General features: G+C 45.8%; 1 protein-coding gene across 1 annotated transcript in view; it reads left to right on the plus strand.

Annotated features, from left to right (window-relative positions):
• LOC126253274 (serine/threonine-protein phosphatase rdgC) overlaps window positions 1-27,719 on the plus strand; it is a 1,933,713-nt gene that overhangs the window by 1,827,042 nt on the left and 78,952 nt on the right. The window contains exon 14 of the mRNA XM_049954489.1: window positions 19,167-19,357. Coding sequence (XP_049810446.1) covers window positions 19,167-19,357 — 191 coding nt within the window. The remainder of the gene's footprint in view (window positions 1-19,166; window positions 19,358-27,719) is intronic.

A 27,719-nucleotide genomic window follows, 5' to 3' on the forward strand; every position in this document is an offset into this window, starting at 1 on the left:
GATTGTTGTATTGTTAACAGCCGCGTGGGTAGCCCGGCGGTCAGGGGCGCATTGCCACGGTTCGCGTCGCTTCCTCAGTCGGAGGTTCGAGTCCTCCCTCGGGCGTGGGTGTGTGTGTTGTCCTTAGTGTAAGTTAGTTTAACTTACATTAAGTAGTGTGTAAGCCTAGGGACCCATAACCTCAGCAGTTTGGTCCTATAGGAACTTACCACAAATTTCCAAATTTCCTTGTGAACAGCGATAGCGATCAATTTTGGTTCTGCAGAGACTGATTGGATGAGGTCGTTCCGATTACTGAAGTACGGTATTTCAGTGCCCGTGTTGTTTTGAAGAACGATGCATGCATATCGTATGCAGTATCTTATTTGTCAGCAGCGACTTTCAATTGTAGTGTCGTCACCTGTACGGGAAATACATAATGTGTGTACGGGTACAGGCAGTAAGGCAGGAACAACACCATATAGAAGTGAGGGTCTGGCCGTGAGTCATGCGAAGTTGACCAAAGCGGCTAAGACAACCGCTCGCGTAAAACGGGAAATCCGGGTTGAGTCCCGTTCTGCAGAAATATTCACTCCCGCCATTCTCCTATACAGTTGATGGTTGTTCGCATTAGCAACTGCCAATACATTTCTTGGGTGACGGAAGTAGTTCAACACACTGTACGCAGCCCACAGACACAAACGGCGCTTTTGGGTGACATGTTTTGGTGTTCAAATGTGTGTGAAATCTTGTGGGACTTAACTGCTAAGGTCATCAGTCCCTAAGCTTACACACTACTTAACCTAAATTATCCTAAGACACCCATGCCTGAGGGAGGACTCGAACCTCCGCCGGGACCAGCCGCACAGCCCAAGACTGCAGCGCCTTGACCTCTCGGCTAATCCCGCGCGGGCTATATGTTTTGGTGAGATAACATTCGGAGCTCAGAGGCACTGCACAGAGGTGCGCTGGTTCCGGCACTAATACAATGAACTTGAAGAATTACGTCAGCTCTTCCAGGCTGTTTCGTTAAAACAGGCACTTCATCCAGCTCTGCTGGACAGTTTTGGGATTTTTCTCATGTTCAAGTGCACCAATGTGCGTGGGCACACACTCTGAATAGTATATATCAGAACTCTCTTCCCATGCACATCTACTCACGGCATGAGAGTCAATGGACACATACGCGGAATGAAGAGCAAGAAAGCAGGCATACAGAATTGGCATGTATAAGGGCGTGCTGAAAAGTAATGGCACCAACTATTTTGAAACTGTTAAAGATATTAAATTAAAACAAACGTTATTAACATTCTACATTTTTATTCGTCGTGTCCACATATTTATTTCTCAACGTAGCCATTCCGGCGACGAACATAAGTCTCTCAGTGAGAGACCAGTTAGTTGACACCGTGACTGACTTTGTTGATGGAGTCACAACCTCACCTGTGCTTGCACCGGTTAATCACTATCAGAGTCTTTGAAGATGTTCTTTAAATGTTAGAAACATGGAAATCGGGGAGGCGAAGACGAGAGTGTGTGGAGGATGACCGCTGACAGTAAAGCCAAGACACTGGACTGCTGCAGATGTCGCAGCGCTCGAGTGTGGTCCGGCATTGTCATGTTGAAGGACAGGTTTCTCCTTTTGTGGACGGACTCTTAGAATAATTAGTGCTTTCAATTTTCTGAGTTTCGCTCACTCACCAACATAATTACGTTACACACCGTTACTCTAGACACGACAATTCGAAGCCCCTCTACCAGCAGAGGCTTGTAACTTCTGTCAGCGAAACGGGAAAGTCGAACGAGTAATATATATGGTACGTATTTACTTCAACCAATATTGTGAACAGAATAAAGAATTCGGTGGCATTACTTTGCAGCACGCCATCGTAGTATTTGGGAAAGATAGGGAAAGATATCAGCCGTCTCCTCTTCGAGGAAACCATCGCTGCACTTGTATTATGTGAGTTGTGGATATCGTTGAAAATCTAAATCTGAATTTTCTTCGCGACACACACTATAGTCTCTCTGGAATGTTGACTGGTATCTTACAGCATGCAAGTTAACTGTCCTAAGCACTGTACGACTTCCCCTCGCCAGGGATCGAATGCTTAGTGTCACATTCTTTGTATTTAGGGTAATGAGGGAAATATACAGGGTGTAACATTACGACAACGACAAACTTTTGTCGACTGCAGAGAGTCTTCTGAGGAACAAGTTGAGGATTGGTACCCATGTCCCGAAACATCATCAAATGGTTCAAATGGCTCTGAGGACTATGGGACTTAACATCTGAGGTCATCAGTCCCCTAGAACTTAGAACTACTTAAACCTAACTAACCTAAGGACATCACACAAATCCATGCCCGAGGCAGGATTCGAACCTGCGACCGTAGCGGTCACGCGGTTCCAGACTGAAGCGCCTATAACCGCACGGCCACACCGGCCGGCGAAACATCATCCATTGACACTAGAGATCATCAAATCTATAGTGATCGTACAGTGAACAGATTCACCTTTGCCGCCGAAGCGGATGGCCTACCAGGAGACGCTTTCCCCTGTGACTTCGACGACATTTTGCGTCGTTGGATTATGTTTTCAATTTCCTCACGACAATCTCTCGAAGTTTGCTGCTAACATTTTGGTACACACTGTGTACAATCTTGAAGTGAAGAAATACCCAACTTCCTGTCTAAACCAAATAGTTACTTCGATTTGGAGCCTTTTTCCAACCCCAGGTGTTAGCCGAACAAGCAGATTTTCCAGATGCATTTTCTCCTGGCTTGGCATGTATGAACGAGCTGAGTGGAACCATTGCGTGTATTTGTGAGAAAACAGAGTCCACACTGCAATAAATATGATCCAGGGTTCACACAAGACACGCTGTTTCTATGGATCCTTAAATTACTGTTCACTGTGTTTTCATAAAATGAAAGATGGAACAAATCGACCAATTTTGAATTTTGAAGAAAGAATTGTGAATAGAATCTTTGTAGGGAAACGTCATCGACTGAATGTAGAAAGCAATAGAAGGTTTCTGTTTTTTAATATACTATATTCACATTTTCCTTCTCAAATATTTTACTCTCCTTATAAACTTTCAAATAATTTTATGACTTATTTCTCACAGGTGGTAGTGAAATATGTCAACACCATTTTTTTTTTCATTCTGTCCACACTATTAAAAAGGTTTGAGCGCTTTGTATGTGAGAATTGTATGCGAACTATCAAGGCTGATTCAAAATTCAGTTAAAAGCTCTGTAATAGGATTCGAGGTCAAACAGAAGTTACCGAACCTCAGTATCCTTATTAGACAAAGTTATGAGCCAGCTTCCCACTTTTGTTTGACTCAGAATCTGTTTCCATTATCCTCAATTTTTGATTCTTATCCATATAATCCCGGAGGTCTGTATGAAGCTCTATAATGGCTTTCATTTCTGATCTTAATTTGTTCATGAGTGGGATAAAAGAGCGAAACAATATCGCTTATGCGCTCGCTAGTGTTTCCCTTGTCATACTTGATTGTTATACTGCTATAGGCCGATCTTCCAAAAGTCTTTCTGTGGCAGCAAGGTAATCAAAAGGTATTCGCGGACAAGCGATTCATTTGTAGGGAATTCTTTCCCTTGGATTTGCTTAAGAGCTGTTTCTTACTTGAAAGGCATCCCTGAAGGAGCTGCTGTGTATTCAGTTGTTGCTACTCAGTCACACTGTTCCCAAATGCCGGCCGAAGTGGCCGTGCGGTTAAAGGCGCTGCAGTCTGGAACCGCAAGACCGCTACGGTCGCAGGTTCGAATCCTGCCTCGCGCATGGATGTTTGTGATGTCCTTAGGTTAGTTAGGTTTAACTAGTTCTAAGTTCTAGGGGACTAATGACCTCAGCAGTTGAGTCCCATAGTGCTCAGAGCCATTTTGTTCCCAAATGTTGCAGTGTATTTGGCACAGCATGCAAGTTATCCATCTTATCAAACTTCTTTCTCTTGCATTTTTGAAAAACTAAATGCCTGTTCTGGTCCTCCAGAATGTGAAGACGCTGGCATTCCCAACGTCGCGAACTCTCTATTGGCCTATCGCAAATAAAAAAGGACACATTTTCAACGAATAATCCACACATCCAAGAATTAGAATCGTGACACTGCAATCATACAGCGTGGCAATTGTTGAACTATATGAAAAAAACGTAAACTGTTTACAAATTACGGCGTGCACACACATTATTCAACATATGAACGTCACTACAGGTAATTGGATTTAGGTTATGACGTGTTGGATAAGCCTGCCATCATTGGCGATGACATGGCGTAGACGAATAGTGAAATTCTACATGATCCGCTGAAGTGTCGGAACATCGATGCTGTCGATTACCTCCTGAATCGCAAAAAGGAGTCGCATGTGTTCCGATCCGGAGAATATGGCGGCCAATCGAGGCCCATGCCAGTGGCCTCTGGGTACACCACAGCCAGAATACGGTCCCCAAAGTGATCCTCCAGCACATCAAACACTCTCCTGCTCCGATGGGGGTCGAGCTCCGTTTTGCATAAACCACATCAAGTCGAAATCAGGGTCATTTTCGATAATGGGTGTGAAATCATCTTACAAAACTTCACGTACCGTTCGGTAGTCACCGTGCCATCGAGGAATACCGCACCGATTATTCCGTGACTGGACACTGCACACCACACAGACACCTGTTGATGGTCAAGAGCCTTCTCGATAGTGAAATGCGGATTCTCAGACCCCAAAATGCACCAGTTCTGCTTACTGACGAGCCCATCCAAATGGAAGTGGGTTTCGTCCCTAAACCAACTAAATCCCATCATGTTCCACGCCCAACCAAGCAGTTTAAACGTACTAATGCAAACCGTTCAGGAATTACAACGATCTTACTTCATATAGACCAATAATTGTCGCCCTGTGGGAACATGCCGATATACGAGACTTTGTAACACCAAAGGAATACGCAGCAGCTTCTTCAAAGTTGGTTGTCCAGTACAAAGCTGCTTTTAAGCAAATTCTGGGGTATGAAATCCCTATAACTGAATCATTTGTCTGTAAACATAGTCTTGAATTTCCTGCTGTCTTATAAAGAAGTGGTAAACACTCACCCCGATGGATTACGGAATCGATCTTCCATGTACAGAAATTCATATCTCCCACACTACCGTCTAGTCATAATTAAACTGATGCTTTTCTGAGTACTGCAGTATGGGCTGTATACGTCGCAGGATGCTGAAATATAGTGGCTATGTTCATTAAATGGTCCATTTAGTGAGTATTCTAAAAAAAAAGAACAGTTCCAATTCCTGCCATTTCTGGCACCAGACAAAAATAGGGCGCTGTAAGCAGTCAGAATGTGAAATGTTTCCTGTTCAGATGTCAGTATGTTGCTCGTCGCATGGCGACACACGTTGATTTCTTTTGTGAAGCGATTATTGGTGCAAAGGGTTAAGAAAGTTGACGTTTTCTGTACGAACCGCAATTGCTATTTAGAAGGAGTACCATGCAATACTTGTCAAGTTGTTTTATCAGAACAGCAGCAACAGCAGTTTGCATTGCGGTAATATCGCAGATAGAAGCAAATGAGTAGAAGCCTCATGTTGGTAAATGGGCTAAAGAATTTGGTAATAAATTTGAAGAAACGGGGGAATTAAATGGTGCAGCAAGCAGAGGGAGAGTGCCCATTCCCATGGCAGTTATTAATGAAGTTGCTGCAGATATAGCCGACCACGCACCACATACCTCGCATTCTGCGGCCAGTGCTCGAGCTGTGTCACGGGAATTGTCTCTTCAAAAATGGTTCAAATGGCTCTGAGCACTATGGGACTCAACTGCTGAGGTCATTAGTCCCCTAGAACTTAGAACTAGTTAAACCTAACTAACCTAAGGACATCACAAACATCCATGCCCGAGGCAGGATTCGAACCTGTGACTGTAGCGGTCCTGCGGTTCCAGACTGCAGCGCCTTTAACCGCACGGCCACTTCGGCCGGCAATTGTCTCTTCCCTGGTCAACAGTTAAAAAGATTTTGCGACTCATTTCACAGTGGTATCCCTAAAAAATTCAGAATGTGCATCAAATGAAACCACAAGATAGGCTACAAAGCCGTGAGATAGCCCTCCATTTTTCGGCACGCATGAGAACAGGTGACATGTGTCTAGGGAATATTCTTTGGGTGGACGAGGCACATTTTGCACTGCAAAATACACAGAACTGTCACATGTGGGGCTCTACTCCGCCACATGTGCAAGAAAATCCACTGCACTCAGTTTATGTGACTATGTAGTGTGTTTTCACAAGCTCCTTCATTCTAATAATAAATGAAAAGCACCAGTTTGCTTTTGTTTTACAATATTATTTTTATTGCTAACGGGTTTTCGGCTTACAAGGTCAGCTTCAGACATTTACTGAGTATTATCACCAAAGAAGTTAAATGTTAGCAGACAACATTGGAAGAGAAGTAACACATCTAGAGTGAAGTAGAAACATACAGTGGGTAACATCTTTGCAATGAAATAGTAAAAACTGAACAGTACATAAATAACGATGGAGTTGACAGGAAAACCTTTAGCACAAAATAGGAATAGCATGCCTACAAAACAGTTTCTATTAATAAACAAAACTAATGAAATAAGATAAAATTAGTACTAGACAAGGCTGCATCAAGAGGTATGAAACATGGAGAGTGATACACATCCAATTAAAAAAGAAGAGACAGTTGTCAATGTAAATACAGAATACACGAGGAACTTGAGCAATATCAATAAGATAAACAGATATTAGTAAATGCAGGAAAATTGAGGTGTTTGAGGGAACCTACAGTTTGAGAGTGTGGTGGTACTGCATTTTAACATTAACATTATAATCAAAGCAGTGGCTGTATACCAGTTTACATTAAATAAATGAGCAAAGTTAAATATGAACAGTATTTGATGAGACAACTACAAGGGGAGTTAAACAGGGCAGTAATACAAGTACAAGTTAAAAGCAAACCCTTAACTATTGAAACCACAGCATATGTGGAATACAAAGACAACTGCAACAAATAAAACAACTTAATGACTACAGGGAAATGGGAATATGTAGGAAGAGAGAGTGTAGGATGTAATGAACAACAAAGATGATTATATGAAGTTTAGGAGAGGGAAAGTGTTGAGTTGTGTCTGGTCATTTAGGATGAGATCTGGACTGTGAGCAAGATGTTTGCTAATTTCCAGGGCTTCCAGCAGGTTGAGTTTATGGCCTTTGTTTGCTAAGTGAAGTACACGGGACACTGGCTGGTAGTTGTGACCCTCACTCAGTACATGCTCAGCAAATGCAGAGTCTGAATTCTGGAACCTCCAGCTGCGTTCACGTTCAGCCAGCCTAGTTGATATGTCTCTGCCTGACTGACCAATGTAAAATTTGTCACAATCAGAGCAGGTGATTCTGTATACCCCACTGTTAGCTAATAACTGGATCTTATCTTTGCTATTAAAAACACACTGGGCTGTAGTGTTCCTGACATAGTAGGAAACCCTATACTTGCAGAATTTCAGTGCTTTGGCTACAGTCTGTGATAGCTGAGCTAGAAATGGTAGAGTACACCATTTCTTGCAGACAGTGGATGGGGAAGCAGGTGGGGCATAGAGGAGGGGTATAATTTTCCGTTTTTGTTTCCTGTGCAAGATGTGGTCAATAAGAACTGGATTGTAGCCATTGGCTGAGGCAATAAATTTTATTGTATTTTATTAAAATCATCTCTGGACATGGGGATAGATATGAGACGGTGTACCATTGAGTGGAAAGCTGCATGTTTGTGAGCTATGGGGTGTTGTGAGCAAGAAGGTATTACTGTGTCTGTAGTTGTTGTTTTTCTGTAAATTTTGAAACAATGTGTGTGTGTTCTGATGTCAATGGTCAGATCTAAGAAGTTTATGGATTTGTTGCCAATTTCCATAGTGAACTGCATATTTTTATGTTGACTGTTTAGGTTTTTCAAGAATGTGTTGAGTTGTCTTGTAGTACCAGTCCACATACACAGGACATCATCTACATATCTAAACCAGTATTTAATGTTTGCACTCAAAGGTTCTGTTTTTAGAAAATTTTGTTCAAAATGGTCCATAAATATTTCAGCCAACAGTGGACTAAGAGGGGAACCCATAGTTAAACCATCTAATTGTTTATAAAAAGTGCCTTGGAACTGGAAATAGTTCCGTGCAAGGCAGGTCTGTGTGGCCAGTCTCAAGTCATTCAATTCCACAGGATTGACATTAGACTTGTGCATCAGCTCTGTCAGAATGTCAATACATTCTACTACTGGTATGTTAGAAAACAAACTGCTGACATCAAAGGATACTAATTTATCACTGTGTGAGACAGATATACCATTTAACTTGTTTACTAGGTCCACAGAGTTTGAAATACCATGCTTTGGTTTGAATTTAGTCTTGCTCTTAATTAGGACAACAAGTTTACTGGCCAGTTTGTAAGATGGAGCAGTGAATGATGATACAACTGGACGAATAGGAACACCTTGTTTATGCAGTTTAGGAAGCCCATACATTCTAGGAGGCACTGGGCTCATATTAGTTAACAGTTTTACTTCAAATTCAGAGAATATGCTATTGTATGTAATGATTGCATATTTAACATCCTCTTTGAACAATTTTGTAGGGTCTTTAAGAAGGACTTGGAAGCCTGTGGTATTCAGAAAATCATTAACTTTATCCACATAATCACATTTGTTCAAAAGCACAATAGTGTTGCCTTTATCAGATTTTGTGGCAACGATTCCTTGGTGTTGTAATTTCTGTTTCAAGGACTTGAGGGTGTGAAAGTCAATAGACCGTGGGATGTTACACACGAATTTGGTTTCGTTCTTTAGTGCATTGGCAACTATATATTTTGCAGTGGTGTCTTTCGTTAAGGCATATTCAATATCAACTTTCATAACATCCAGTTGTTTTTCTGATGGAGGGTGGGAAGGAGCATATTTAAAACCTTTTTCAAGCACTTTTTGTTCCTTTGGGGACAGAACCAAGTTCGATAAGTTAATTACACGTTGCGAAAAATTTTGTTTACAGTTTGAGGTTAGAGGTTCACTCACCTTCCTAATCATAGATAATTTCTTGTTCCGCATCCTTCATTTTATGTCCGTCTTTCTTCGAAGGGCTGTGAAATGCACAGCAACACCTACATAAGAACCTCCTTGTGTAACGTGTGATTCCAACTTTGCAAGTACGCACATTTGTCCATGTCACTATTTCCAAGCAAAATGGAAGACGCCGCATATTGCTTGAGAGGTGAAAGATTTTCTTTGAGAAATCTTCCGTAACGACTGCATCTTCACTGCATGTGTGGCCTTCCAGATACCCCGACTTAAGCCCATGTGACTTTTGGCTGTGGGGACATTTGAAGATCTTGTCTATCACGGAAGTATCGGATCTCATACTAATCTGAAGGACAGCACATGACGACATGTCGCTCTGATTACACCGGATACGCTGCGAACATCTGACGACCATGCCGTATTATGATTGTAGCAGGTTGCTGAGTTAGGACACCACACTGAAACCATGTTGTAACTTGCGACCATGCCCTAATAAACGTACCAGAACGGCCATTATCCTGTGTTCAATCGTTCCTTCTCCTTCTCCTGTACCTACTCCACAAAAAAATGGTTCAAATGGCTCTGAGCACTATGGGACTCAACTGCTGTGGTCATAAGTCCCCTAGAACTTAGAACTACTTAAACCTAACTAACCTAAGGACAGCACACAACACCCAGCCATCACGAGGCAGAGAAAATCCCTGACCCCGCCGGGAATCGAACCCGGGAACCCGGGCAGGGGAAGCGAGAACGCTACCGCACGACCACGACCTACTCCACATTTTGACTGCTTACTGCGCCATATTTTACCTAGTGGCAGAAATTGGAACTATTACACTGAAACGCCAAAGAATCTGGTGTAGCCATGCGTATTCAAATACAGAGATACGTAAACAGGTAGACTACGGCGCTCCTGTCGGCAACGCCTATATAAGACAACAAGTCTGGCGCAGCTGCTGGATAGGTTATTGCTGCTGCAATGCAGGTATCAAGATTTAAATGAATTTGAATGTTGTGTTAAAGTCGGCGCACGAGCGATGGGACACAGCATCTCTGAGGTAGTGATGAAGTGGGGACTTTCCCGTATGACCATTTCATGAGTGTACCGTGAATATCAGTAATCCGGTAAAACATCAAATCTCCGACATCGCTGCGGCCGAAAAAAAAAAAATCCTGCAAGGACGGGACCAATGAAGATTGAAAAGAATCGTTCAATGTGACAGAAGAGCAACCCTTCCGCAAACTGCAGCAGAATTCAGCGCTGGGCCATCAATAAGTGTCAGCTAGCCATTCAACGATATGGGCTTTCGGAGCCGAAGGCCCATTCAACACGAATCTTTACGCCTCGCCTGGATCCGTCAACACCGACACTGGACATTTTATGCTGGAAACACGTCGTCTGGTCGGAAGAGTCTCGTTTCAAATTGAATCGCGCGGTTGGACGTGTCGGGTATGGAGACAACAGTCATGAATACATGGACCATGCATGTCAGCAGGGGACTCTTCAAGCTGGTGGAGGCTCTGTAATGGTGTGGAGCGTGTGCAGTTGGAGTGATATGGAGCCGCTGATACGTCTAGATACGATTTTGACACGTGACATGTACATATGCATCTTGTCTGATCACCTGCATCCACTTATGTTCATTGTGAATTCCGACGGACTTGGACAATTCCAGCAGGATAATGTGACACCCCACACGTCCAGAATTGCTACAGAGTGACTCTTTTGAATTTAAACACTTCCGCTGGCCACCAAATTCTTCGGACATCAACATTATTGAGCATATCTGGGATGTCTTGCAACGTGATGCTCATATTGTTACGGATTTATGGACAGCCCTGTAGAATTCATGGTGTCAGTTCCCTCCAGCACTACTTCAGACCTTATTCGAGTTCATTTCTGCGTACACACGGGGGCCTTACACGATGTTAGACAGGTGTACCAGTTTCTTTAGCTCTTGAGTGTATATTCTTTCATCATAATCCACTAGCGCACCGATTGATGAACGTACCTACGACTCGTCAGCGTCCTACGGTGTGTACAGCACGCACTGCAGCAATCGAAACATCATCAGTTTAATTATAGCCCCCCGGTACGTGTCATACAATGATAAAATTTTGCATGGACGTTCAGCATGTCTGTGGATGTTGTCTGCATAAGGTATTGCGAATAGAGTTATAGAAAAGAAGTAATAAATTAAAACATCAAGACTAATGTTGCAGTTTTACAGCATGAGCAACGATAATACACTAGCAATAAACATTTTTCCTTTCATCATTCTGTGTGGGTGTCAATAAGAAAAAGTTTCGCAAATTATGAGTAAAGTTTGTTGGAAGTCGTTAAGTGCTCTCATTCTCAAATAATAGAAGAATAAATTCTGAGTAATTTGCGTGCCTTGAATTTTCTGCCTCAGGACAGGCTGCCTACACAGTTTCTAATTTTAATACTTGATTTACTGTGTGAAACCTTTGACATAATATTGTAGCTCTTAATGAGCAGATTATGACAGCATTTAAAAATTTTAAATTCAGTCGGTAATTGTATGAAATACTGAAAATCACTTTTTTGTTGGAAGCCAGTAGATAGGCAACCTGCAACTGAGACAGTGAATCAGGTTAGCCGCTCAGGAATATGCACGGCTGGGAAAAACTACAGATTTCATGTCCACCATTGATGAAGGTATAACATCCTCGAGGACTGTGTTCAGTGGTACCAGGGTGTAACAGCTTCCTACGGACGGTTGTAGTGTTAGTGATTGGATTGTTATGGTCACCAGCGATAAGATGAGGCTCAGGTCGCCTGTCTGTTCACCTTGCCTTTTGACTCTGCAGGCAGTAACTGTGCCTAGTTTGGAGCCAACCAGCGTGTGCAACATTCATTCTAGGGTACAACCATGCCCCAGCGATAAGTATGTACTCGTGCAGAACAGTTTCATCCACTTGAACGGAGTTGCACTGTGGGCCAGTGGGAGGCTTCATGCACGTATCGACGGACTGCAGCTCATACTGGGCTCGACGTATCGGTGATGTATTACTGCTTTCAACAGAAATACGTGGAACATTCTCCCACCTGTAGTATAGATGCACGTCAAGGTCGACGCACTGTGCGAGCAGTGGTGGTCGACCGAAAATGATCCAGACATGAAATCTGGGCACATGTTGCACCTGCGGTGTCATCAGGGAGGGTGGAAACCGTCTGCTTGCAGCAAGGTTAAGATCACTTGTGCTACTCGTCAGGCTAACACTGACACCACGACACCAAGGCTACAATGGTGTCGTGAAAGTGTTGAGTGGAAAATGGAATGGTGCTTTCATGTTTTCACAGATGAAAGTAAGTTCTGTCGTTTGGTGAGTGATGGACGTACACATGTATGGTGTGAGGTGCCTATTCTGATGTACATTCGCCCACAACACGTAGGTTCCACCCTGAGCTTGTTGGTGTCATGTGCCATTAGTTCTCGCACACGGTCACATCTGATTATTCTACAGGATAAAGAAAACAGTGACCACCACATTGAACAGGTGGTCATCTCCGGGGTACTCTCATACTTTCGAACAGGAAGGTGATGCGTTTTTTAAAGTAGGACAGTGCACGTTTATATACAGCTGTCGCATGGCAGCGCGATCTCGTGGTGTGTAACGACCACCCTGGCCAGCAAGATCACCAGATCCTTCGTCAATTGAACACTTGTGGGTCGCGATGAATGGCAACTTACTCATTCTCCAGGGGTTGAAAGAACCATTGCTGATTTGCAGAAAAAGGCACAAGGTGCTTCGGATAGTCTACCGCAGGATGGCATTCGGCACGTTTATGATCGTTTGCATGCGTAAATACACGCCTGCTTTGCCACCTGTGTGGGAACTTTGTGTACTGATGCGATTGTTTGGACTTCCTTTACGGTGGCATGAGCTACGTTTGGTCGGAATTGCTTATCATGTACTCCTACAATAATTACCTACTTTTCACCTGACTTGTCAATAGAAGGAACTTATCCTTGTGAATCATGCAATTTTTTTCGAGAGTCTAGGCTAAATAAGGTGACCAATCACAATCACAGATGTCATGGACATTATTAGCAACTGCTTACGCGACAGCTGGCAATATCTGATGCTGTCACACCAAATGTGCAGAAAACTCAGTTTGTAGCTTTATAATGTTGTTGTGACTGGTGCATAAGGCATACAACGCCACGTAAAGTCCTGAATTCAGTGCAACCCATTACGAGGAATTCCTCTCGCGCTCATTCGCCATCTCATGTTTCCTACCCATGGGGATGGCCTAACTGGTGCTGATTTCCACTACAACTTCGACTGTCGGTAGTGTCGTTGGATGACGCTTCTGGACAAGGGTTCGTACCCTGAACTTGTTCCTCCGGCCTTCTCCTACAGAAGGATGTTGCCACACTACCACATAATGTGCAGGTACCACCAGATGCCCCTCATCTTTCTTGCAGGCAGGTGCATCTAGTATTATCTACCTATCAGTCAGCCCTTATGCACGTCCAACCTCACTTGCGTGCGCTCAGCGGGTGCTGAACAGTAGCATGGACCCTGACCTGGCTGCTTGACCATCCACTCGTCAGCCTTTCGCCCTTTCCCATCCACCTGGAGTGTGTGACACTTGCACGGAGTGACAATTGTACATTTCATTTCAATGAGTGTTTGTGGAATCAAGTTCAATGTTGCGGCCTCGTTCTTGCTTATAACAAAAACGAAGAAATAAACAGTTACGTAAGCCTGTATTCAGCTCTAGCATATCTTGGTCTGGAAATATTGGATGATGGTCAGATGTCTGCTCAGGAGAATACGTTTGAAAGTTTAAGGCTTCAGGTCTTCTACAATTATTTCTGGACGAGAGGTTTATTAACGAGTATGTGCCATGAGATAAGTGAAACCGCAGTGGATGGCACTACTGCACTAACAACATCTCTGAATGATGGAACTGTAAGGTAAATATACTCATGTCCAGAAAAAAACGAAGACCTTGAACGACTAGATAGGAAATTCATATTCACAGAGCGTGTACAGTAGTATGTTCTGCGGAAATGATTAGCTTCTGAACCATGTCAGCCCGGGCGTTCAAGGTCAACAACGATATCATGGCGCTACACCAACTATCGATAAAATTTTCCAGAAGCTGTAGTCGCTATAAACCGAAGTCAGTGGTTCAGTGCAGCTTGAGCAGGCGTTCAGGATGCCTCACAGACGTAGGCGCGAACCGTACAGTCAAATCAGTGAGTTTGAAAAAGGGGGCACTATTGGCGTAGAAGAATGTGACGCATCCATTCCGGGCAATGCTGCTCTTGTAGGACGAAGTGTTTCGGCAGTGCAACGGGTCTGTGTCGAATGGTTCACGGAAGGCCGTAGAACACGACAAGATGGGTTCGGTCGCAGTATACAGACCACCCCATGAGAAGATTGGCAACTCATCCGTATGGCATTGCACCACAGATCTGCTTCCTCTCCGGCTCTGGCGCAACAGTGGAACACATCGTGTACTAACAAGGATGAGAGTCTGTCGCCGTTTATTACAGCTTGGATTACGTGAATTTGTCCACTTCTCCACCTACCTTCGATGAATGTGCAGAAACATGCTAGACGGCAATGGTGTAGAGAACGGCCTCACGAGGGACAGGAATGGCATCAGACAGTGTTTACGGAAGAATCCAGGTTCTGTTTGTTTGAAAGTAAGTGTCCCGTTTTAGTTCACCATAGGCAGGGGGGAATGCCAGCACAGTGACTGCATTTGTATAAGATATACAGAGCCACCTGAAGGCCTTGTGGTGTGGGATGCTGTTTGGTACAACCACAAATCACATTTGGTGCGTGTCCGTGGCACGGCAACTAGTTCTACCTACGTATATGAAGTCCTGCGACCCGTAGCCATACCCTCTTTGCACAACACCGCAGACGCCAGTTTTCAGGAAGACAAAGAACGACCACATGTTGTTGCACGAACGCGTGCCTTCTTGGTGTCACAGGAGTCAGCCCTTTGCCCTTGGCCGCCAGATCACCATACTTGTCACCAATCGAAGATGTGTGGGATACTGTGAAACGATGGGTGCAGCGCTGTGACCCCATGTCAACAGCCACAGATGAGCTTTGGAACCAGGTGAATGCAGCATGGATGGCTATAGTACACGACGCTATTCGCGCCGCCATCACGCATCTGACGAGTTATCAGGGCCCATGCCTACTAGGCAACGAGACACATGCTGAACCAAGGTGATTGAAATTCTTATCTTTTCTGGGGATCATACTAACATACATGTGCTGTGAATATGAAACTCCTATCTCTAATCATTCGGGGTGTTCTATTTTTTATCAACATGAGTGTACATTAGTATCAAAATTTCATCCAAATACATATTGATAAATACAGGATTCTCTGCCTCGTGATGACTGGGTGTTGTGTGCTGTCCTTAGGTTAGTTAGGTTTAAGTAGTTCTAAGTTCTAGGGGACTGATGACCATAGATGTTAAGTCCCATAGTGCTCAGAGCCATTTGAACCATAAATACAGGTTCAAAAAAATGGTTCAAATGGCTCTGAGCACTATGGGACTCAATTGCTGTGGTCATAAGTCCCCTAGAACTTAGAACTACTTAAACCTAACTAACCTAAGGACAGCACACAACACCCAGCCATCACGAGGCAGAGAAAATCCCTGACCCCGCCGGGAATCGAACCCGGGAACCCGGACGTGGGAAACGAGAACGCTACCGCACGACCACGAGATGCGGGCAAATACAGGATCTTCGAGAATACGCAGAGTACCATGACCACCAGTTCGACCGATTATTTTTAAATTTTGATGGGAAAAGGAGAAGGAAGTCAGCAATTAGGCCGGCCGCTGTGACTGAGTGGTTCTAGGCGCTTCAGTCCGGAACCGCGCTGCTGCTACGGTCGCAGGTTCGAATCCTGCCTCGGGCATGGATGTGTGTGATGTCCTTAGGTTAGTTAGGTTTAAGTAGTTCTAAGTCTAGGGGACTGATGACCTCAGATGTTAACTTTCATAGCGCTCAGAGCCATTCAGCAATTAGGACTGACAAGACTGCCGCAAAGTTTTTAAAAAGTCTCCAGATTGATGGCAACTTAAAATTATTTCTAACTTGTGTGGCCTATGCACAGAAATTACAGTGTAGAAGGATACGTTATAACCGTAATACACGAAATTAGACATGTACTAAAAAGTAGTTTACTGCTATGCTCCTCCTAGTCACGGGCTTTCTTGGAAATATGCTAAATAATTTTAATGCGGGTGAAATGAAACTACTTCCTCGTGATTTTGCTTGGAAACGACACAAAATCGCTCAATGTATCTTTAAATTTGTAAAGTATTCGTTAATAAAGACTATTTGAGAGGCCATGCCTCTTCTGTGGAATACCCCTAAGAAATTCTATGAATAAAAGTCTGTACGGGTGGACACCTAACACAACATCTACGCAGTCGTAAATGACTTGCAACTGCACCATTCTCAAGCTGTGCCCCTGTACCTGTGAAAAGCCGCTCATCCCAGCAAGGGCCACAGGCTCCATAAAAGTGTCACTCCTGTAGCGTACCGAACGTATTCGGTCAAAATAGACGCCAGAGCGGGAATGAGTTGCAACAGAGACAGCTGTAGATGCACAGGAGTGTTATGCATTGCAAGGCAAAACATGGCTGACGCATTGCAAAGTAGGGCCAGGTGGGTGCAGTGTAGCAACAGCCGATGCTGCAGTATTCTTGGGGAAGGATGGAAGCATTTAGAGTACGTGCATTAAGCCCTAAACGAACATAAAGCGTATAAGTACTCAGCCGTTCATGTACTAAATCATTCCAGTTTCACTATCAGTGCCCACACCGTGAGCCTGTGACACCCAGAGCAACATCCCAGAATGCATTACAGGGTCTGCTGTTCAATCACGAGACAGGGCAGCCTGCCATGAGTCGCAAGGGAGCCACCCACTCGCTGGAAGGAGTTCACAGCCACCGTCAGCTCCACTGCCGCCCTGTCATGGCATTGTAGTGATGCCATGCTCTGCCCCATTCTGTGCATTGTCAGCAATGCCGGGCGTCTATTGTTCCAAATGAGAGCCAACTGGACTCCTCCACCAAACTGTTCCTGATTTACTACGGCCAAACACAGGAGTAAAGAAATTAATTCAACAAATCTACTGTCGTCACACTCCACAGGTGATAGTCTGAAGGTCATTCAACACTCCGTAGAAGTGTCACTATGCACAAGTGTTCCATCCCCATCCACCTGTGCCTGTGGGCGCTCAGGCGCCTGCAGGCGGGCGTGCGAGCTGGAACATCCAACTCTACAACCCCTGAATATCTCCAATATCATTTTGTTATGGCCTGTATCATCACCCGAACAGCCATAACAGTCTCAGTCAATGCCAGTTTGGTTTCCGGCAAGGCCTATCAATTAATGATGCTATTTTCTGTTTCACCGATCAAATTCTCTAATCTCTTAACAGGAAATTGACACCAATTGGAATCCAATGTGACCTATTCAAGGCTTCTGACTGTGTCAACGATGAAATTCTGACATATAAAGCAGACTATTATGGGTTAAGTGGAATAGTGGGGACACGGATTAAATCCTACCTTACAGATAGGAAACAAGTGGAAATAATTTCTGACAGTAGTGGAATCACAGCTTTATCCAAGTGGGCCCCAGTCAACACTGCAGTATCTCAAGGCTTGGTATGGGGACCCTTACTGTTTCTTACATTTATAAATGACATCTCACACTGCACCAAGTCAGCGAGCAATTTCACCCTATTTGCTGACGATACTTCTCTTCTACTTGATAAAGCAACAGAGAACAATCGGGAAACATCTGCGAACATTGCACTTGATGAGATTCGGTTTAACTGTGATGGACTCTCGCTGAATATAAAAAATGTGTGTGTGTGAAATCTTATGGGACTTAACTGCCATGGTCATCAGTCCCGAAGCTTACACACTACTTAACCTAAATTATCCTAAGGACAAACACACACATACCCATGCCCGAGGGAGGACTCGAATCTATGACTGCAGCGCCTGAGACCGTTCGGCTAATCCCGCGCGGCGAATATATATTTCACATGGCACATAAAGAAGCGCGGGATATAAATATAGAATTTAATGGACAACAAATAAAGAAAGTCGACTTAACTAAGTTCCTGGGTGTGTGTACATAGATAGCAAACTCAATTGGTCCAACCATATCCTAGATCTAGAAGAAAGGCTTCATTCTGCAACAGCTGCGTAATTGCATGGACCACACATAAGGGTGCCGTAAGAGCTGCTTATTTCGGATATTGCGATGCACTTTTGCATAACGGAATCATCTTTTGGGGCAACCAGCCCTTGGCAAAAAATGTTTTTATTTCTCAGAAGAGAGCTATACGCATCATGAGTGGTGTGCAACGAAGGCGCTTCTGTAGGAATCCGTTAAGGAAACTACAGGTATTTACAATGATATCTTAGTACATAAAATCCCTTGTACGTTTCATTAATAAAAACCACTCTCTCTCCAAAAACAATAGTGAATATCATGGTCACAAAACAAGGTCAAACGAGGACTTTCACAGCAACTAGTCGAATTATACCCCTGTACAGAGAGTAGTAAATTATACAGGCATCAAAATTTTCAATGCTCTATCCAGTGTCATCAAAAGTGTTGTTCCTGAAACACCAAAGTTCAAGAGCAAACTGAAGGAACACCTACCACAAAAATAATTCTATTCAATTAGAGCATAGGAGTAAGTTTGAGTTAGCCATTCAATGTAAGCATAAAGGTAAAATATTTGTTGCATTGTAGTATATTGTTGCTGGAATACTTTGATATTGTTAATTTGAATGTGTCCACATAAGTATTAATTCTGATGTATGTAATACTTTTTTTTTCTAGTGCTCCATGTTTTTACAATGAATCTTGTCATGAATTAATCAGATTGTGTGCTGATGTATTGTTTACACTGTAAAAATACTGACTCGTCCCATATCCTTGCAACTCCATTGTTATCAGGATCGACAGGACTCGCAGTGAAATAAAATAAAAAAATAAATACTTCTACATTTGTCGTATTACAAATTTGGTTTGTCCGCGTTTGCCTGCAGGCTTTATCACGGTGAGCGAGTGGTGCGCGGCCATGGAGGCCAAGACGGGTCTGACTCTTCCGTGGCGCATGCTGAAGGACAAGTTGGTCAGCGTGGACCCGTCTTCCGGCCGCGTGCAGTACGTCACCACGTTCCAGGAGCATCTGCCGGGCCGCAGAGCCGTCGTGAGTAGAGCTCGCAGCACGCTCACGGTAATGGAACCGGCAGCCCAGGGGAGCTCGCCGTCGTTTATACTCCCCCACTACCACCACCAGCCCCTGCACCAGTCTGCGTGTCTCCACGGAAACACTCGGCTTCTCTCACAGGATGTAATCCAGAGCCCCGTATGCCAGCTGCACTCCATCACGATCGTTTACTGTTAACTATGGCTTTAAACACATTCTCCAGTGTACCTTTCCGCCGTCACCTATTTGTAAAGCACCTTAGGCGGCTTGAATACTAGTTGCAGGCAGAATTGTTTTGGTATCACCTCAACCCGCTTCCTGCAAATTATATTGTTTTGTAATGAGGTATTACCAAATTTGTGGATGGTGAGAATACTGGAAAATAAGAGAATCGAAGCGCTTAAGCCGTATGCTTTAAAAGGATGTGTAAAATTAGGTGGGCCGATAAAGCTTGAGGAAATACTCCGCAGAATCGGCGAAGGAAGGAACACAAGGTAAACTCTGACAAGAAGGGACTGATTGGGGAACGTGTCTTAAGACAGCAGGAAATAGCTTCTGTGGTACATGAAGCTGCTGTAGACGCCCAAACTTCCAGGACACGACAGAAATTTGGCATATATGCAACAAATAACTGCGGCACAAGAGAAGAACTCGTGCCGGGTCACATTCAACTAATCAGAAGAGTGATGAACCCCACAAAAAATTGAATGATTTGAATGTAAAATCTGCATACAAGATTTAACATCATAGTTCCACAATGCAATCTTCGGGTAATACACTATACAGTCACATTAAAGTTAATACCTGTCAAAAAGATGAATAACGGCCTGGACGTGCTGGCAGGGAATCAATGAGGTTGTGGAAGGTACCGACAGAAGTGTAGAGCCATGTTGACTTCAGTGCCGTGTCCAGCTGTGCTAGTTTTCTATGTCAAGGATTCATGGTGCAAATGATCCTATTAAGGTGGCCTCCACAGATTTTCGATTGGGCTTAAATCCGGGGAATCTGGTGGCCAGAGGTGCTCTTCAAACCACACACATACACCTCGAGCTGCATGACACCTTGCATTGTCCTGCTGATAGACGCTATCGTTCCTAGGAAAAACAAACTGTAGTTAAGGACAGACTTGGTCCACCTAGGGGAGAATAGAAACTTGCGCCACAACCTCACTAAATGGGCACATCGGGCGATAGGAAGGAAGTATTTGGGGCGGGGAGGGGGGGCATAAGGTGTACACAGGTAACCAAAACTTGACTGCAACATTGAATTTCAGGTGGACGTAGGATGCAATAGTAATAAAAAATTATACGGGGTAAAGTAGAGTAGAGAACATCGTCAAAAGAGGCTTCAAGCTGAAGAATGCAGTAACAATAAAAACCTCCTGAAAACTGAATTTTTAAATCATAAATCCACTAATGAAGAAAATATATAAACAGTATTTAACTTTAGGGGACCAGATACTGTAGCTGTGGCGTATATTATCTGTATTTTAGTAGCTAGATGATAAATAACACGCACGAAATGCACATAGGCACTTTAGCAAATATGCGGTCACCCAGTAAAACTTAGTAGTAACGCTTCGTAAGCAATATTAGTTTACTGATAATTAGTGAACGGCCAAAGTGAATCTGAGACGGAAACGGCACACCAAACACCAGTGTTGTTCAACGGCTGTAAAACTTTCCGATGAGCCTTTTTTGATGCTTAATGTCACGTGTTATGTGAGTTCACTTACCTGGATAAGCTCAACCATAGTTTGGACAAGAAGAGAATAGAAGCTTTCGAAATGAGGTGCTACAGAAGAATGCTGAAGATAAGGTTGGTAGATCACGTAACTAATGAGGAGGTATTGAATAGGATTGGGGAGAAAAGAAGCTTGTGGCACAACTTGACTAGAAGAAGGGATCGGTTGGTAGGACATGTTTTGAGGCATCAAGGGATCACAAATTTAGCATTGGAGGGCAGCGTGGAGGGTAAAAATCGTAGAGGGAGACCAAGAGATGAATACACTAAGCAGATTCAGAAGGATGTAGGTTGCAGTAGGTACTGGGAGATGAAGAAGCTTGCACAGGATAGAGTAGCATGGAGAGCTGCATCAAACCAGTCTCAGGACTGAAGTCCACAACAACAATAACAACATCTCATCTGAAACAAATGAAAACCAATCCTCTATACCACTTCATTCGGTAGCTCCTGGCAGAATCGGACTAGCGGAAACAGGGCAGAAAGTCTAAAGTCACATACAACAAAAAATTCATGAGGAGGGAGATAACAGTCTTCTTTGATAGTGTTTCTGAAATGACCGTTCACTTTAATTTCTCCCGTGTTGACGAAAGTCAAATGGCTGTCAGCTGCTTAATACTGACGAAAGGGAAATATATTTTCGTTTACATCAGATGGATTGGTTGGTTATTATACACACTTACGATTTTTACGAATGCAACTTCATTTTTAGGTGCTTTCATATGATGTTTGAATCAACAGATATCCGCAAACTTATGTTGACTCCAGAAAATCAAAGGTATACATCTCCGATCTGCACTTACCGACTTCACTGCAGAGACAGTGTAAGTACGGAGTTGCTGGTCAGCACTCCTACAAATGTTCTGTACGTGACTCATGCTATTGATATTTGTCATTCTTATTTGTACGGATAAATATCGTTGCGACTTTGATAGACTTTTCCGTAGCCTGTTTTCGTAAAGTCTTCTACCGTTCGTAGTCGTTTCACGTTTGTAGCTAATATTCCCCCCCCCCCCCCCCCCCCCCAGCTTGAATTACTCTGTAAAAAAATTCACGAAACGTCTTTTCAATGAGTTTTATTTTGGATCAAGAAAGCGAAAAAGACTGCAATACATTTGATCCCAAACCACCAGTGTGGAAGTTCACTGAGACCTTATACTACTTAGCCACCGCCTCCCTTTTTCCGTGGTCTTTGCCCCGCAAATAAGCACACTGGACGAAGAATTAAACACACCCAGGAAACACCAGGCTAATACGAAACAGCCCTTCTAGCTTTGATAATGCCCGCGATTGAGAGAGGAAGGGAGTCTACAGTTTTCTTGAGGTATGCCACATATACTTGAAGCAGCATTCATCATTTGATTCCGTAGAGCTACAAAACAGCAGGGATGTTGACTGATATGTTTCAACCACTATTCCAGGTAGCATCAGACATTTTCTGTGAGACTAGGATCGAGTGGTTTAGCAAGCCAGTCGAAGCGCTATAGTGTGCATGAGTGCTCGCCGAACAAGGGTCGTATGCATGCAGCCTTAAGAATATAGCTGCTGTTAATTTGGAGAACAGAGGCGACCGTAGTATAGCCATGGCGGTCATTTAGGAGATAGGTCAGCATTTCGACGCAAAGAATGTTAAAAAAAACATCGTGGTCATGTCCATGGCAATCTGAATGAATGGGACCGAGCCAGCCGAAGTGGTTAGTCTGCCTTCGGCAGGGCAACAGAGCGGACGCGTACGTGTTGACTTCGTGCGGCGCGCGAGCTCGCCTTGTTTACTTTCTGACGGCCGTTGCTTAAGTGCCGGCTTACCTTGTACGATCCATGGCGAACCGTTACCGTAAATCAACACTCCGATTTACTTTCTGCAAAGATTATGCCCGACCCAAAGCACTCGATGTGGAGCGTTTTCTGCGAGAGGAAGTGAAGATCCCGGCGACCGATATTATCGGCATACATTTGTCCATCGTGAGCAGCACGGTCTATGTGAAAATCATTAACGACGCGGCGTGCGAACGCATACTACGTGAGACCAAACAGGGGCTCCGCTTCTGTCACGCTGATGGCAACGTGGGGGAGGTAACCGTCGACCACGCAGCTTAGGTATGCGAACGATACGCATTTTCGAACTGCCATTCGAACTTCCTGCTGAGGAAGTCGTCGCGGCACTACGCCCATACGGCACAGTCCATGGCCACACTGCGGAGAAGTGGACACAGTTTCGGACGTATCCTGTCCTAAACGGGGTCCGACAGGTCACCATAGATCTCCGAAGCCACGTGCCGTCCTATTTACAGATTGGCGGATGCCGTGCAATAATTATGTAGGACGGCCAGCCTTGGACCTGTTCCGGGTGCGGTAAAGAAGGCCACCTTAGATCCGAATGCCTACAACGGCGTATTACGCAACTTCCAGCTGCCGAAGAACCACCCACGTCGCAACCTACGGTGCTACCGGTGACCTATCCCGCTGCTCTAGCTTCTTCTACCGCTTTGCAACGTCGCCCGGTCACCACAAACGACGCCACCAACGAGCCCGACCCGACACCGACGGAGAGCGCCTCGGACGACCCGCCGCCTCGGCCGGCCATCGACGCCGCTCCGAAGATGCCGGCGCAACCAGACGCTGACCTTGGCCTCGAAAACACGATGGAGATCGACTCGCTCATCGTTCCTACAGCGGCCTTTCTGCCAGAACGACGCGACTCCCTTGCGTCGTCTGACACGGAGGGTCGCACAAGGAAACAACGTTCCCCGAAACGTCGCAAGCGAAGACGTCGCACCGTTTCCGGCCAAGAGGAGACGTTACAAGTCGAGGAGGACGTAACCGTCGACCAGCACGAGGCCTCAGAACCCGCTACTGCTGACGAAGACGTTATGAGCGCGGAGACATCTATCGGTGTGCCTGTGCCCCGTGCTTACTCTGAACTAAATCCTGAACGTAATACAGGCGATACTACACCACGCACAATTACAACGTCTTCTGCAGGCAAAATGGACGATACACCAGTTTCCGCTTCCACGGCGTGGCACGAGGAGGAGGTCGAGGAGCAGGACCTGTTACGGGACCCTGCGCCGTCACGGCCGCACCACTAATCATACTCTCCCCAGACTCCCCTGCGGGCCAGCGGGATAATGTTCCGCTGCGACGCCCACACCCTTGCGCGGACAGCGGAGTGGACCAGCCTCCAGCAATCCGACACCAGGCCTACCGGATAGCAACCATCAACACCAACAACATCCGTTCCAGGGTGAAAATCCGCCTTATGCAGGAGATGTTCTGGGCTTCGGATATTGATTTCGCCCTTCTGCAGGAAGTTCACATGGCTAGTCTCCCGGATATCAATGGCTATACCGCCCAAGCCTCCGCGAGTGATCCTATGGGCCGCGGGGTGGCCATCTACGTCCGCCACGGGATTTCTGTGACCGATGTCGCCTTCCTTCCATCAGCTCGGGGCATGGCACTCACTGCCATGGGGACACGCATCATTAATGTCTACGCTCCCTCAGGCACCGACCGACGGCATGAAAGAGCCCAGTTTTATACCGAGGAAATCGCTCCCCTGTTTTTAGGGCGGTATGACCATTGCCTACTAGGAGGTGATTTTAACTGCGTTCTGCATCCTAAAGATCAGATTCCCCACTATACTACATGCCAGGAGCTACGTATAGTGGTGCGAGACCTCCTGCTTCACGATACCTGGGAAGTTCAACACGGCGACCTTTCTGGCCATTCCTTTCTTACCAGTCATTCCGCAAGTCGACTAGACAGGATATATGTCTCACAAACTCTTAGATCTGCGATACGGGGCGCCGAACGATGGCCGCTGGCGTTTTCCGACCATTGCGCTTACATCTGTACGGTCCTCCTTCCGCCGCAATCAGTATGGCGCAGCCGTGCGCCATGGAAACTCAATACCTCACACTTGCATGACCTGGCGTGTCGCCAACAAGTCACTGAAACGTGGACAGCCTGCGAACGACGCCTTCCCCGCTACCACTCGACATTGACGTGGTGGTTCGATTGTGCCAAGCCGGCGATCCGGAGGACACTGATGAGATACGGGAAGGACATGGCCGACTGGCATCGCACCACTGTTGACTTCTATTACGCGATTCTCCGAGATCTGGATGCTCAGCCGCCAACCCCGGACAACCAGTTGGAACGGCAACGAACTAAGGCGAAGATAATTGCGCTGACACGCCGGAAACTGCAAGGGGTCGTGATAAGGACGCGGCGCCACGATCACGCGGATTTAGAAATTCCATCCATGCATGATATAGTGTCCGACAAACGAAGGCGTCGTCGGCAGATCATCAGCACTCTGACCACGCCTCATGGAACGCAGGTGACCACTCAGAATGACATCGTCCACGCATTCGTCGAGCACTACCGTCGTACTTATAGTGATGAAGACGCTGGAACTGCAGCAGACGACTCCATTTTGCATTACGTCACGCGCACCCTCCCCCACACGGAGGCGGATGCTTTGACAGTGCCGGTCACGCTAGACGAAGTCAACCATGCCATCGCCAAGGGTGCAGTCAACAGATCGCCCGGCTTTGACTGCTTACCGATTGAGTTTTACCGTACCTTTCGGGACCTCATGGCACCACGGTGGACGACTATGTACCAAGAACTGATGACATCTGACCAAGCAATCCCACCCGCCTTTGCTGATGGCATCATTATACCGGTCCACAAACCAGCCCGAGGTTCGATGGTCACGAGTTACAGACCGCTCACCCTACTCAATGCCGATTACAAGATTTTCGCGCGCTTACTGGCAATGCGGCTCCGAACTACACTCCCTCATATCCTCTCGCCAGAGCAAACGACGCCTGGCGGACAGGTTTACAGACTGCCACAGGGGAATGCCGCGACTTAATTGCGATAGCGGCGGCCTGCAGACTCCGGGCAGCGGTTGTCGCTATAGACTTCGACAGCGCCTTCGATAAAGTGCGTCATCGTTTCCTGTATTCGGTGGCAGCCCGAATGGGCATCCCCCCTCCGTTTCTCGACGTCATCCGGCGTCTTTACGACAGTGCCAGTTCACGTGTCCAAGTCAATGGACGTTTAGCAGGGCCGGTACCTATCTGCCGTTCGATACGGCAGGGGTGCCCCCTCTCTACCCTCCTGTATGCCATTGCCCTTGAGCCCCTTCTTGGTGGCTTGACGACCAAGCTCTCTGGCCTCACCCTACGCCAACACACTTTTCGCTGTCGGGCATATGCTGATGACCTCCTCCTCCTCATTCGCTCCGGCTCTGAGATTCGGGAAGTCCTCGACTTGATTACCCGTTATGGGGCTGTCGCTGGCAGTGCCATGAATGTCACCAAATCTTCTGCAATGCACATTGGACGAGGCCTCCAGGAGGGTGAAGTTGCACCCCTGCCGCTTGTGCGGACTTTCCGGTACTTGGGCATTACCTTTACCCCCACGGTAACACGCACAGCGGCAACGAATTTCCGTCGCCTGTTACACGTCATCCGCAACGACGTCCGCCAGAACCTCTTGCGCCGCCAGGACACACTTCAACGGGTTGAGTTTATTAATCTTTATGTGGCATCAAAATTGGTTCACATCGCACAAGTTCTCCCTCTGCCAACTGCAATTGGGCGCAACCTTCAGGCGGCTTTTGGCTATTATCTCACGGCTGGTTCGATGTTTAAAGTCCGTTATGAGACACTTACCCTGCCCTCACGGTATGGTGGCGTCGGGCTCGTCAATGTCCGTATGCGAGCTGCAGCCTTGTACATGAGTACCATGAGAAAACAGTGGATGGGCCAGGGTACATCTCTAACACGCAGCCTGCTTGAAGTCCTCCTACCTGCTTCCACCTCACCACCGGTGTCTGTCGGCCATATCGTGCCTTATTTGTCCCATATTTCGACCTTTTTCGTCGACTACAGTTACATACATACCAGTCTCCCAGATACACGCCCACCTAGGACTAAGGATTTTTACAGCCTGTTGCTGCGCTGTGTTCCCCGGAATGTGATGGAGACCAAACATCCCTCCATCCAGTGGCCCATAGTGTGGACTACCGTCCACCAGCCCTTCCTCCCTACGAACGTCCGGGCACTGTGGTATCACATAGTCAACAGGAAATTTGCCACGAAGCAGCGCCTGCACAACATTGGCTTGTCAGAATCCCCTCTTTGTCTCCTTTGCCAGCAACTGGACACTGATGAACACCGTCTGACATGCACCTCGTCGCAAGATGTATGGCGCTTCGTGCAGCAAATCATTGCCTGCTATCTCCGGGTGCCACCCGACACAATCGAACCTCGAATGTTTCTATACCCGGAGGACCGACATTTTCCCGCCGCCAAATGTCATGCTATTACGTGGGTCAAAGGATGGGCGGTCGCTTATCTCTTTCATGAGGGACCTAAATCCCGCCTCGACTTTTGGACCTATTTACGAACAGCCCATGCAGCTCTCGAAAACTCGCCACGATACCGAACATTATTTGCTAACTATCTTCGAGCGGTCTTTGTTAGACCTCCACTGAGTTGGGGGGTGCCTGGCTCCTCCCCTGGCGGTGTCTGAGTTTCAACCGCCTACGATCTATTCTACTTCTGACCTCCGCGGATGGGAGAGCGCGTCGCAGATTGCGCGGATTTTATTTCTTTTTGCTTTTCCTTTT

Source organism: Schistocerca nitens, chromosome 4 (genome assembly GCF_023898315.1).
Source record: "Schistocerca nitens isolate TAMUIC-IGC-003100 chromosome 4, iqSchNite1.1, whole genome shotgun sequence".
NCBI classification, from domain to species: domain Eukaryota; kingdom Metazoa; phylum Arthropoda; class Insecta; order Orthoptera; family Acrididae; genus Schistocerca; species Schistocerca nitens.